Source organism: Mus caroli, unplaced genomic scaffold, assembly GCF_978045245.1.
Source record: "Mus caroli unplaced genomic scaffold, Mus_caroli_1 scaffold_13, whole genome shotgun sequence".
NCBI classification, from domain to species: domain Eukaryota; kingdom Metazoa; phylum Chordata; class Mammalia; order Rodentia; family Muridae; genus Mus; species Mus caroli.
The window spans coordinates 53,117,365-53,131,043 of NW_028227268.1; the positions used below are offsets into that span (position 1 = coordinate 53,117,365).

At 49.2% G+C, this 13,679-nt stretch overlaps 2 protein-coding genes across 3 annotated transcripts; both read left to right on the plus strand.

Moving 5' to 3' along the window:
• The first annotated feature begins 2,133 nt into the window (after nucleotides 1-2,133).
• Nucleotides 2,134-4,003, plus strand: Spem2 (SPEM family member 2). 2 transcript variants are annotated; one of them, XM_021177522.2, is made up of 3 exons: nucleotides 2,134-2,318; nucleotides 2,474-2,531; nucleotides 2,633-4,003. In XM_021177522.2, the coding sequence occupies exons 1-3, from the start codon at nucleotides 2,181-2,183 to the stop codon at nucleotides 3,946-3,948; spliced, it is 1,512 nt and encodes a 503-aa protein (XP_021033181.1). In that variant the 5' UTR covers nucleotides 2,134-2,180; the 3' UTR covers nucleotides 3,949-4,003. The 2 variants fall into 2 exon arrangements, with proteins under 2 accessions (XP_021033181.1, XP_021033182.1); XM_021177523.2 differs by having other exon boundaries at nucleotides 2,636-4,003.
• A 1,266-nt stretch (nucleotides 4,004-5,269) lies between these two features.
• Nucleotides 5,270-9,688, plus strand: Spem3 (SPEM family member 3). The gene is made up of 3 exons (XM_021178382.3): nucleotides 5,270-5,432; nucleotides 5,709-5,766; nucleotides 5,915-9,688. Exons 1-3 carry the CDS (start codon nucleotides 5,295-5,297, stop codon nucleotides 9,463-9,465), a joined length of 3,747 nt encoding a protein of 1,248 aa, XP_021034041.3. The 5' UTR covers nucleotides 5,270-5,294; the 3' UTR covers nucleotides 9,466-9,688.
• Nucleotides 9,689-13,679: the final 3,991 nt, after the last annotated feature.

Here is a 13,679-nt window from a genome sequence, read left to right on the forward strand (position 1 = left end):
CATTATACTCAAGTTGCTAACACATAACCCCAGTACTCAGGAGGGCTGAGGCAGGAGGATCATTGCAAGTTCAAAGCTAGATAGGTTTACATAGCCAGTTCTGGGCTAGACATGGCTAAAATAGCAAGACATTCTATCAGCAAAACAAAACCTCCAAACGGGCTGGTGAGATGGCTCAGTGGGTAAGAGCACCCGACTGCTCTTCCGAAGGTCCAGAGTTCAAATCCCAGCAACCACATGGTGGCTCACAATCATCCGTAATGAGATCTGACTCCCTCTTCTGGAGTGTCTGAAGACAGCTACAGTGTACTTACATATAATAAATAAATAAATCTTAAAAAAAAAAAACCCTCCAAACAAAGAGAAGTTATTGATCATGTTAATTTTATTCTGTTACATACTGAAAAGGTACGGTATGTTTGGAAACCATAGGAAATACCTTTTCTCCATTTTTAAATAGTTTGCTATATAGAACATGCTTGGTTAGCAGGAGGAAGGAAGGATCAAGGAGTTCAAGGGTAGACCTTGGCAGACTACCCAAGACCCTGTCTGAAAACAGCATGAAAAATGACTTGTCAGGGTGGTGCACGCCTGTAATCCCAGTACTCTGGAGGCAAAGGCAGGATGCTTGTTGTAAGTTCAAGGCCAGTCTGATCTACATACTGAGTTCCAGGCCAGGGAGGAATATACAAGATCTTGTTTTGGTTTTTGGAGACAGGGTCTCATTATGTAGCCTTGGCTGGCCTAGACGTCACTGTGTTGATCATATAGGTGTGTGCTACCATACCTGACCCTCTTTTTTGTTTGTTTTTTTTTTTTAGAATTTTAGGTATTTTATTAGATGATTATGTGGGGTCGATGGGTATGTGATATCAATGAAATGCAGAAGAAGGGTGTCAGATCCTCTAGAACTGCAGTTCTAGGCAGTGAGCCACCCAATCTGGGTGCCGGGAACAGAGCTTGGTCCTCTGCAAGAGCTGTAGGCACTCTGAACTGCTGAGCCATCTCTATTAAAACAAGTCAGCCAGGCAGTGGTGCTGTACACCTTTAGTCCCAGCACTTGGGAGGCAGAGGCAGGCGGATTTCTGAGTTCAAGGACAGCCTGGTCTACAGAGTGAGTTCGGGGCTACACAGAGAAACCCTGTCTTGAAAAACAAAAACAAAAACAAAAACAAAACAAAACAAAAAACCAAGCCAAACCAAAACCTTCCAGTCAGGGGGCTTCTTTCATAGATTTGCGATTGTTAACCTAGTTCACTCGAAAGTCCCCTTCTACTGTCATATCAGCAGTTACATCTTTATACTGCGTGCAATATGCAATTTTTTCCAATGCTGAGTAAATGTCTGGCAAGTATTCTACGACTTTATACTGTATGCGTGTGTGTGGTAGTGGTGGTGGTGATCTATCGAGATGGTATCTCTAGCTCCAGGATGGCCTGAAACTAGGCTGCTTCCTGCCTCAGCCTCTCCAGCGGCTAGGGATGCCAAACCCATTGCCACCATACTGTGCTGTGGTTTCCTCGAGGTGGTAATTATTAGTTTTTCAACTTGGAGTCGGGGTGAGTCAGGAGAGGACAACCTCCTTGGAAGGAAGGAAGACCATGGTTGGGGTTGGCAGTTGGCAGGGACAGCGATCCCAGAAAGGTACACTTCGGCATCTGTATGATGCCAAAGCGAATGAGCCACTGTTGGGCACGGGCGCTGGTGCTAGAGGGAGTATGACACGGAGATAGTCAGTGTGCGGAAGACATGGTTCTGCTATACACCATTCATCATCTCTCTCCATTCTGTCCTCAAAGCAGGCCATGTCTCAGAAGAGCAATGGAATCCCTTATGGATAATTTGACCCTATGAAGGTGATCTCATGACTGCAGCAACCATATTTTCTAACCAGGAGCAAGATATGGGATTAAACAAGGAGACCGAGAAGACTGGACTCAAGTGCCCGAGGGCCATGGTCTATCAAATGGAAGTCAAAGATAAAAAATTGTCATATTATCGATTGAAAGAGTGAATAAAAGTTCTTCTACCTCTGCATTATGACTCTAACCTGCCTCATTATGACCTGGCTCTCGCTCCCAGATAGTAAGCATCTTTCAGTACTGGCATGAAAACAGTGTGGGTTGGGTTGGGCTGGGTGGGGGGGGGGGTGGCCCAGGTGGCCTTAGGACCCCCCCACCATGGAAAACCAGCTGTGGCAGAACACCCTGGGGTGCTGCGAACAATACCAAGAAAGCCCTCAGGATGCTGAGAACATCCTGTTCCTGCTGCTGGGCCTCATCATTCTGGTCAACATCAGCATCAATGTGGCAACCGCGGTCAGTGATTACTGTGGCGCATCCATAGGGATGAAGAAGGCTTTATAGAAAAGCCAGCTACAAGCTGGCTTCCCTTAGAGACGTGGGTGGGGTTGTAGGGATCGGGTTTGGTATTAGCAAGCTGGTCTTCATTCTCATCTTCCCACCACCTCCAGATGTGGCATGGGCTCCAGAATGCCATAGACAAGATGATCTTTTGGATGAATCAGAAAAGTAAGTATGCTAGACAACAGTGCCTCACACTCACACCCTCATCCTAAGAAATCTGGACCACGTGTTCCTAACCCTGAACCCTTTTGGCTCTTGCCTTTTAGCAGAAGTAGCCCAGGTTACCGAATGTCCCCCCAAAGAGCCCCAACCAGCCAACGTCCAGGACGTCCACATCCACTGTATCCTGGACCCTGTACAAGTGAAGATGGCCCAACCCACACAGTGTTCCTCTTCCTCTTCCCACTATTTTTGCAAGCGCTCTAATGACAGGCGCAGCCGCAGGCGCTACGGCTACCAACAGGGCAACCTTCAGATCCGCCAAAGCAGCCAGCAACAGGGCGGCCTCAGCCACCAGCAGAGACTTCGGAACAGGCCACTCTCCCGTGGCTACCCACCCTTTCGTAAACAACCTCAAGGCCACAAGATGTCACAGATGAGGCCAATGCCCTTTTTTGACCTGGAAGACCGAGATTCCCTTCCGGAGGGTCATTCCTGCCCGCATGCCAAGCAACCCCGTCGGGGCTGGGGTAGTTTGTGTAAGCCAGTCCGTCTGGCCTCCAATGTGGGACTGTGGGGTCGCCAGGGTGGAATCCTCGCCAGCCTCCCATTACCTTCCCTCTACCTGTCACCAGAGCTGCGCCGCTTGCCTAAGCGAGTAGAAGCCAAATCAGAACTGAGGCTACAGGGCTTCGGTCCTCATTATTCACAGTCCCGGATTTGGGGTACCGTGGAAGCTGAGCAGTGGGCCTCATCACCACCTCCTCCCCGCCGGCTGCTTCCTAACCCTTCCTGGGTCACTGTGGGTTATAGCTCTTTCCCTTCGGGGGCCCACATACCTTACGATGCCAGGGATCAGTGGAGGCGCGGGACAGAAGGCTGTGAGCCACCACCTGCCTTTGTACCCAGGAACCCCAGAGAGGTCCAAGGCTACCGGGACCACAACTCCCAGGCCCACCGGCAGAACTTCTCTAGCCATACTCACAGCCAACCCAACCACAGCCCACCACAATCCATGGGACACGTGGGTTACAGCTCCCGGGAATCTCACGAAGTCCGCAGGCGGGCCCCTGACTGGATTGAGGTTTTCCCCTCTCGTCATCCTCTGACCACCTCTACCTCCCTGACGGCCTTGGGTGAGGCTTCATACCAAAGGGCCCCACCAGCCAGCTCGGGCCTGATGATCCCACACTCCTCCCAGCGCTTGGCGGAAGTCCAGATTTCTGATCCAACCCCACCTCCAACCACCTTTGTTCCACTCAGTCGGAATCCAGGTGGCAATGCCACCTACCAGGTGTATGACAGCCTGGAGCTGAAGAGGCAGGTGCAGGAGAACAGAGGGCGGGCCAGCTCGCTGCCACCGCCTTCCACCTCAGCTTCAAGGCCCTCTCTGCATAGAAGCCGGACAGGGAAACTTAACTAAGCAACTGATCGTGTACAAGGCACAAGGCGTGGAGAAAGGAATAAAGAGAAAGAGTCCAGAAAACTCGGTTGTCTATTGTTTGGAATCTCTCCTTTCACTGACCTGGGAGTCTTTTTTTTGTTTTGTTTTGTTTTGTTTTGTTTTGTTTTGTTTTTCGAGACAGGGTTTCTCTGTGTAGCCCTGGCTGGCCTCCAACTCAGAAATCTGCCTGCCTTTGCCTCCCAAGTGCTGGGATTAAAGGCGTGTGCCACCACACCCTGCTCTGACCTGGGATTCTTTTTTTTTTTTTTTTTTTTTTAAAGATTTATTTATTTATTACATGTAAGTACACTGTAGCTGTCTTCAGACACCCCAGAAGAGGGCGCCAGATCTCGTTACGGATGGTTGTGAGCCACCATGTGGTTGCTGGGATTAGAACTCTGGACCTTCGGAAGAGCAGTCGGGTGCTCTTACCCACTGAGCCATCTCTCCAGCCCCTGACCTGGGATTCTTGAAATGAGAAACCACTCTTGGGGTGATGCTCTTGTTGTCCAGGGGGCCATGTTCCTGCTACTTGGCCCCCACCCACCCCTACCCCCATGATCCTATATGAAAAGCTCTAAACTACAGATCGGAGGTCTCAATGCACCCACCTTATCTTCATTCTTGTTCCCAAAGGAACTCTGCTCAAGAACCTCTGAGGTCAGGGCTTGGAGAGGTGGCTCAGTAGTTGGGCACTTGTCACTTTTGCAGAAGACCTGGGTCAGTTCCCAGCACCTATGTGGTGACTTATAACCATTTGTAACTCCAGCTCCAGGGGACCTGATGTCCTCTTCTGACCTCCAGACATGGCACACACACACACATGCAGGCAACATACTCATGCATATAAAATAAAATAAATTCAGGGAAAACAAACAAACAAAAAACAAACAAAACACTGAGGTCAGAGAGCAGGCAGACAAAAGCGCGAGGCTCAGTGTGGGAAGAAGTCTAAGACTCTAGATTCCAACCAAGTCTCTGAGGTCAAGGGGCTTCCCGGTCTTAGGACTTAGGAGTCATTAAGGGGTGAAAGATTCTAGGTTTTCAACTTCACGAGTAAGGTGCGTTTGAGTCAATCAAAGCGCCATGTGGGCCGGGGGTGGGGATGACTGAAAAAGGGAGGGGTGCTGGCCTATAGGCTTAGGTTTCTCAGACCTGGTCACCAGGGCACTTCATCCTGTGACCTTCTCCTCCACAGGCTCATTGTGATCCAGATTGCCTGGTCCATTATGACTCAATCCTCTTTCCCTCCCCCACTAGGGGGTGGGGCCTGTTTTCTAGTTTGTAGGGGCCATGGGGCCCAGGTAGGCCTGGGATCCCAGGTCATGGGTGAACGAATCTACCACGGAGCCCATTCCTGTTCCGGCACCAACTTCAGGAAATGCCAGGATTTAGGAGATTCAATTCTCCTGATTCTGGGCACCTTCATCTTGCTCAACGTGGGAATCAATGTGGTGACTCTGGTCAGGGCAGGGTCTGGGCACAGGGGAGAGGGGACTCGGGCTGTTTGCTTGTTTGTTTTGAGTCAAAACTCTCACTAGGAGACTCAGGGTGAATCTTAAGATCTCCCTGCCTCAGTCTTCTGAGAGCTGTCATTATAAGCATGTGCCACTATGCTGAGCCTAAGCTCTGGGGTGTCCAAGGGGCTAAAGCGGGAGGATGGCTGGGATGTGGCCGGATGAATGGTGACCTTCAGGGCTCACCTTACCTCTGGGCTCTCCTTCCTCTGCTCCCCTCAGCTCTGGAAGCATCTGAAGAGCTCTTTGCGGATTCTTTTCCATCTCTATTTCCCCAGAGGTGAGTGGCCTCCTGGGGATGGACTTGTCTCCTTTGTCACAGCCTCCATTCCCACCCCGGTGCCCTGTCCTTTCCCATCCTGCTTTCCCTCCCAACCAGCAACCCACTGTTCTAAACAGCTGACCCATGTGCATGTGTTGTACTGCAGATACCAAGAACCTGTGTTCAAGAACCCCTGCCCGACTCCACCACCGTCCCGGTTTCCTACCTGGGCACGGCAATCACCTAGACTCTTGGATACTAAACACAAATGATGAGAACACTTCTAGGTCCTGCTGGATGCCACCCCAGTGTGGACATGGCAGAGCCCCCACAGAAGCCCCGTGGGAGCTGTGGAAAGAAGGGCTAATGGGAGCTGGAGAATCATCTCAGGACCCAGCCACGAAGACTCAAGCTTCTTCCTTCGCCAGGCCAGAGATTTCTCCCCAAATTCCAAAGATAAGCAAGCTGAACATGGCTCCATCCTCTTCACCCCAAGACAACAAGACTAAGGCACCAGTTGACAGTCCACCCCATGCTCCAGCCCAGGCTCTAACCTATACCTCAACCAACACCCATGAGCACCTCTCCACCCAGTCCCAGACTCAGACCTCAGAGCACTCTGAACTCAGGGCACAGGATGTTAAGCATACCTCAGCCCATGCATCACCATCTCGTGCACCAGACTTTATCCCAGCCTTCAGTGAAGTCCCCAAACCAGTCAAGGCTCCATCCCCAACCTCACCCTGTCAGCCAGCCCCCAACCCACCCTATTCCCCCGTCAAGGCCACAACTCACAGTCAGTCCCATGCCTTGGGTCAGGCCCAGCCCCACCTCCTGCCCTCTAGCTCACTCCAGATTCCAGCCCCAACCCCAGCCCGGGATTTAGCCCACAAACCTAAGCAAAACTCAGCCTGTACATCACCTCAACCCCCACCCAAGTCTCCTACATATGCTCCCTTCCAATCCCACGGCCACGATCCAGTCCCAATCCCAGTACACACCTTGACCCACTCCCAAGCTGATGTCCCTAAAGAGTCTCAAGTCTCAGCACATGCCCCATCCCATTCTCCGATTCATTTGTATGCCCATACCTCAGTGCCCAACCCAACCTCTGCCCCAGCTCCAACCTTTACTCCAGTCACTTGTGTTCTGACCCCTGTCCCAACCTGTGCCCCAGCCCCTGCCCTAGCACTGTCCATGACTCAAGCACCTGTTCAAGTTCCCACCACCACCTTGACCCCTACCCCTTCTTCTGTTCCTTCAGTGGTGGCTACTTTTGGCCCCAGCTTTTCTACTGGCCATATGGTCTATGATGCCCGAAGAGAGAAGCCAAGCACCTTCCCCAGGCATGGCTCCCAGGACTCGAGGTACATCCGGAAGGACTTGAACATCCTCTCCAGACCCCAAGAGATGATGGGCCTAGTAAATTCTGGTACAGCTGAGCAAACACCAAAGCAGCATGGTGGGGACACTGCTGAGCCTCCTTCGGGGCCTAGGCTGGGCTACCTGGAGTTGGGGAACATGGAATGGAAGATCTCAGATCATGCCAAAGATAAGTTCTCCCAGCCCAAGACCTTCCCTTACAGCAGCGTTCATCCTTGCCGTTCTGAGAAGAAAACTGAGGAAGTCCAGGCTCCACTCTACCACCAGTTCCTGGTCTATGCCCAGGATGCCACACCCTCGAAACCCTGCCTTCACTCCCCCAGCACCACCCAGAGCACACTGACCACTGTCCCTGCTCCGTGCACTCTCTCTCTGCCGCTTGTTTCTCCCAGAACGTTTGCTGTGTCTCAGTCTAACCATCTGAAGCCTTCCAGTTTAACACAAGCCCCCTCCTTTCTCTCAACTCCCAGTTCTCCTCAAATGGCCTCCTCTTCCCACTTCTCTATCCCTCCTCAGTTCTCCACCATCTCTCAGTCCTTAATCCAACCTCCAAACCCCGAGAATCAAAACCTTAACCAAGGCCTTGACCATCAAAAGACTCCATCACTTGCCAAGGATTCCGGAGTTCTCAAGGACACCGGCTTGACACAACAAGACACAGGACTCCAGAAGAACCCAAGCCTTACCCCAAATCCACAACTGCAGAAAAACCCAGGCCTTACCCAAGATCCAGGCTTCCACAAGAACCCAAGCCTTACCACAAATCCAGGATTCCAGAAGAACCCAGGCCTTACCCAAGATTCAAGCCTTCACAAGAACCCGGGGCTTACCTTGACCCCAAGTGTCAACAAGAACTTGGGTTTCTACAAGTTTCCAAACCATACTCAAGATCTTTACCTCTACACGAATCCAAACGGTTCTCAAGACTCTTGCCTTCAAAAGAATCTAGATATCTCTCAAGATTCTGGCCTGAGGAGTCCAGCTGCCATCCAAGATGCTGGTGTTCTCAGGAATCATTCAGCCTTAGATGGCATCCAACATCCCAGTCTCCACAAGAATGGGATATTTAATGAAACATCTGGCCAGAGTACTTTGAGCTTTATGCAAGACTCTCTGGTCTACAGGAATGCTCCATCAAACCAAGATCCTGTAATCAACAAAAGTAAAGACCCCTCCCTAGGTACCACCTATGAGAGGCCAGACCCCTGCCGAGAGTCTGGAGGTAATGATGTTACAGGAACTGTACAACATCCAGGAGTCTGCAGGAATGTAGGCTTTACCCAAGACTCTAGACCACAGAAGAACCAGCACCATACCGAAGATTCTGAAGTTAACAAAATCTCGGGACTTACCCAGGAACCTAGTACCCATGAGAGCCTAGGTCTTGTCCAAACTTCTTGCCTCCATAAGAGCTCAGGTCTCACACAAGACTCAGGAGACTACAAGAATCTAGGCCTTATCCAAGATTCTCAAATCTGTAGAGTCCCAGATCTTATCCAAGACTCTGACTCCTACAAGAGCAGCAGCCTCATCAATGCCACTGAAACCGAAAAAAGATCGGACCTTAACCAAGATGTTAGCATTTACAGTTCAGAACATAGCCAAAGCTCTAATCTTCACGAGTGCTCTGCAACAGAGCACGATCCCTGTCCTCACCAGGACCCAGCACTTGGCCGGGGCTCTGGCTTCAAGCCTCCAGGCCTTACCCAGCAAGCTATCCCCTGCAAGGACTCGGCCCTTATCCTAGATGCTGGCCTCGCCAAAAGATTAAGTTATGTTCCAGGTACAGATTCTGCCCAAATCTCAGGCTCACTTCAGACAGTAATGCTAACACCTTCCCCAGTGAAATCCTTCGCATGTAAGATGGCTTCTCATAAGGACAATACCAAGCAGCACTTACCCTGGACTTCTGTCCCCTTCAATCAAAACTCCTGCCCTCCCAAGGCCCAAGTGATCTCCACGGACATGAAAACTTTTTCAGAGGTGCCTGTACTGATTGAGCTACAGCAACCCTCCCGGCAGTTAGACAGACAAGACTGGGTATACCACCCTGTGGATACAGTTCCTCCGGCTTGCCAGAAGTATCGCCAAATGTCTATGCCTCCTAAAATCAACTGGAAGCCCCACTACCCGGGGCCAGGCCTCCGGTCAGGTCATGTGGTCTTTGATTCTCGCCAGAAACCATTAGTAACTGGCAGAGAAAAGTGTGAAGCTCTCTGTTCCAGACGCTTCCGTCAAGAGGCACCCAGAAACTCAGAGACCCAGAAGGAGTGGGGATATCAAAATGTGATGAGGACCTTGAACACAGAGGGGACAAACTCGCGTCGAGAATAAAGAGGCAAGAGAAGCATTCTGTGGCTGGTTGAGGTCCTCCATCCCAGCACTACCATGGATAATGACCATCCCCATCTTAAACAGACACAGAATTAACACATTCCTATCACCCTTCGCAGCATAGTCAGGCTCAAGCGTTGATTTTCGGGGGAAAAGAAAAAAAAAATACTAACCACTAGCCAAATGTGACTATTAGAATGTCAATTAAAATTTAAAATTCTCACCAAGTGTTGTGTTGCACACCTGAGCCCCAGCACTTGAGTGGAGGTAGGATCAGGAGTTTAAAGGAATTCTCAGCTATATTACCAATTCAAGATCAGCACGGCTATTTGAGATCCTGTCTCCCTTTAAAAAACAAAAAATTATCCCAGCACTCAGGAGGAGGTAGAGTCAGGTGGATCTCTGTGAATTCAAACCCAGCCTGGCCTACAAAGTGAGTTTCAGGGCAGCCAGGGCTGTTACACAGAGAAACCTTGTCTCAGGAAAAAAACATCCTGAAAAGATGGAAGAGCTAGTTTATCTGGTAAGAGCTCCTTCTGCTCCTCTAGAGAACCCAGGTTGGATTCCTGGCACTCGCCAGGTGGCTCACAGCTGTCTGTAACTTCAGCCCCAGGGGATCTAATGCCACCATCGGGCCTATGTGAGCACTGCACACATGTGGTACACATCCATGCAAGCAACCACTCATATAAAAATAATAAATTAAGCTGGGCATGGTGGTGAATGCCTTTAATGCCAGCACCAAGAAGTCAGAGGCAGGTGGATCTCTGTGGGTTCAAGACTAGTCTGGTATATATAATAATTTCTAGGATAGAGCTACATAGAGCCTATCCAAAAAAAAATCTGAGCTGGGTAGAGTAGTTTATACTTGAACGGTCAGATTGTGCGAGCCTGAGGCAAGGTGATTTGTATTTTGAGCCCAGACAGAGCTGCATAGCACAAGCCTGTCTCTAAAAGACAAAATCAATTTAAATTCTATTCCTCAGGCTCTACATTTTAAAGTTCTGATAGCTACATGTAGCTGGACAACAGAGACTCAGGACATTTCTATCATAGAAAAAAATTTTTGAGACCAGCTCTTGTTATGTAGCCCAGGCTAACTATAAACACATTCATCATAGCCTATACTGGACTTGAACTTGCAATTGCATGTAGCCTTAGCATCATGAGTGATAGTATTAAAGGCTTGTCCTGCCACTGTGCATGCCTGTTTTGTTTTGTTTTGTTTTGTTTTGTTTTGTTTTGAGACGGTTTCTCTGTGTAGCCTTGGCTGTCCTGGAACTCACTCTGTAGACCAGGCTGGCCTCAGACTCAGAAATCCGCCTGCCTCTGCCTCCCAAGTGCTGGGATTAAAGGCGTGCGCCACCACGCCTGGCTTATGCCTGCCTCTTTTATAGAAGGAGGGAGTTGAGATTCTCTAATATTGTAGTTCAGGCTGTCCTATGACAACTCCAACACAAGATATGTAACTTGCCTCTAGGTGAGGGTGCCTGAGAGAGATTCCCCATCAATTACTGTTTCTGGTAGGAATCAAAGACCATGTGATCTGTCTGGATGCCTGGTCCTGGGTGGTGGGGCCTCTAGGTTGATTTGTGAGGCATAAACATTGAGGACACTTTGGCAGGCTGAGGGAACTGTGTTTATACATACAGGCTGGCCTCACATTAGAGGCAACCCTCTGCTGCTCCAACTTCTCTATTTAAGGATTATAGGTAATGGGCCACCCCACCTAAGGTATCACAGTTCATTCTTTTCTTTAAAAAAATGGGTGTGGCGGTGCATGTTTGTAATCTCAGAATTTGGGGGATAGAGACAGAAGTAGTTGTTCAAGGTTAACCACGAATACCTAGTAAGTTCAAGGACAACCTGACCTACACGAAACCCTGTTTCAATACAAAGGAAAAGGGTCTGGTGAGTTTGCTCAGAAGGCAGGGATGCTTGCTACTAAGCCTGATGTGAGTTTGATCTTAGGATTAAAAGAGTCAATTACTGCAAGGTTCCCTTGAGCTCCACACGCAAACTGTGGTATGGGTATACAGATGCGCACATGCACAAACACAAGAAATGAAAATATAATTAGAAAAAAAAGGAAAGCTAGGTGGTGGTGCACACCTTTAATCCCAGTGCTCTGGAGGCACAGGAGGGGGAGATTGCCAAGTTCAAGGCCAGCCTGATAGAGAATTCCAGGACAGCCAGGGTTACACGGAGAAATCCTGTCTTAGAAAAACAAAACAAGCTGGGCATGGTGGCACATGCCTTTAATCCCAGCACTGGGAGGCAGAGGCAGGTAGATTTCTGAGTTCGAGGCCAGCGTGGTCTATAAAGTGAGTTCCAGGACAGCCAGGACTATACAGAGAAACCCTGTCTCAAAAAAAAAAAAAAAAAAAAAAAAAAGGAAAAGAAAAGAAAAGAAAAACAAAACAATACCAAGAAAGAAGGCAACAAAGAAGTAAGGAAGGAAGGAAGGAAGAGTCTAACCAGATGGCTCAGTGGGCAAAACAGCCAAGCCTGATGATTTTGATCCTGGCATATACAAGGTGGAAGGAGAGGACCAATTTCCACAAGTTGTCCTCTGACCACCACACACACACACACACACACACATACACAGGCAGGCACACGCACACAGAGAGAAGAGACAAAAGATTTAAGAATAAAATTTTTTAAAAATTCTACTTTGTTGGAAAGTAATGCTTTAGAGGTCTCTTTAAAGAACACTCCTTTTCACCCATTCTTGACATGTTTGTTTGTTTGTTTAGACAGTGTTTCTCTGTATAGCCCTGGATGTCCTAGAACTCACTTTGTACACCCGGGTGGCTTTGAACTCAGAGATCTGCCTCCCTCTGTCTCCCAAATACCGGGACTAAAGAAAGGCCTGAGCCATCACTGCCTGGGTAGTATCAGTATTTTCAAGGCCTCAGAAAAACCAGAGAACGTTGTTGATTTTTAGAGTGGTTCAGACAGATGTGTACACATACCCTATGCCTAGTACCCTGAACTGTGAGCCCAGCCTTCACAGGCTGCAGAATGAGTGGCTCAGTAGAGAAGACTGTCTGCTCTTGCAGAGGACCCAGGTTCTGTTCCCAGCACCCACATAGTGGTTCACAATCATCCATATCTCCAGTTCCAAGATATGCAATTCCCTCCTCTCTCTCTCTCTCTCTCTCTCTTTCACACACACACACACACACACACACACACGTAGGCAAAAGCTGCTCATACATGGGACTTGAGGGAACTCAGCAGTTGAGAGAACACAGGTTCAATTCCTGCACTTAGGATGACTAACCATCATCTATAACTCCAGTCCCAGGAGCATTGAGGTCATCTTCTGGTTCCAAGAGCTCCAGGCACACATGCAGGCAAAACACCCGTACACAAGAATACATTGAAGTAAACAAACACGTGCTCTTCTCTTGACCCGGTCTCGGGTCACAGATGTATAAACCTGTCTTCCTAGTTCTCTGCTTCTCCTCTTATGGATGAAGGGGAGGGAAGGCAGGGATTTGGCAGTGACTGGAAACCCTTAGGTCTGGGCTTCCCCAAGTGAGCTCTGGTCCTAGAGGTTTGTCTATTGACTCCACCTTACCCCAATTTTGGGGCAGAGTCTCCCTCTAGGCTGGGCTCACCTGGAACCCTGCATCTGAGTCTCTGGTTCGAAGTAGGCATCCTGCCTCAGCTGCTCAAGAGCTTGAGCCATCACACTCCCACAATCCTCTAGTTTTCCAAGATGTCCCAGGTTCATCATTTAGCCTGAGAATGTACGAGAGATGAGAAGCAGACAGAGTCTCTGAAGGCCTGGCTGGTGATAGGTGGTTTGGTCTATGAGCCTACTTCATGTCTATGGGTTTACTGTCTCATTATCACGCTCTCGGTCCCATCCTGTGTCTGTGCTATATTCTGACCCCTTATTCTGATTTCTGGTAGCATAGGTTACTGAATATAATTTCCTGCCCTAGTTTTTTGTGGCCTGACCTAACCTAGCTGGGAGTTTCCTCTGGACTTTCAATTTAGTCCTAATAGCTTCTGTGTACATGTAACTTTGAATTCCCAAGTGGTTTCCTGTCACGATTCTGCATGTCTGACGTGAGCATCGTTGGCTGCAATCCCTTCTAAGACTCAGATGTCTATTTCCACGTCAGCTATGTATTCCTTAGTATGATGACCACTGACTCCAGGAAGATGCTTTCCCACCAGTCCCCACCTCAACTCTG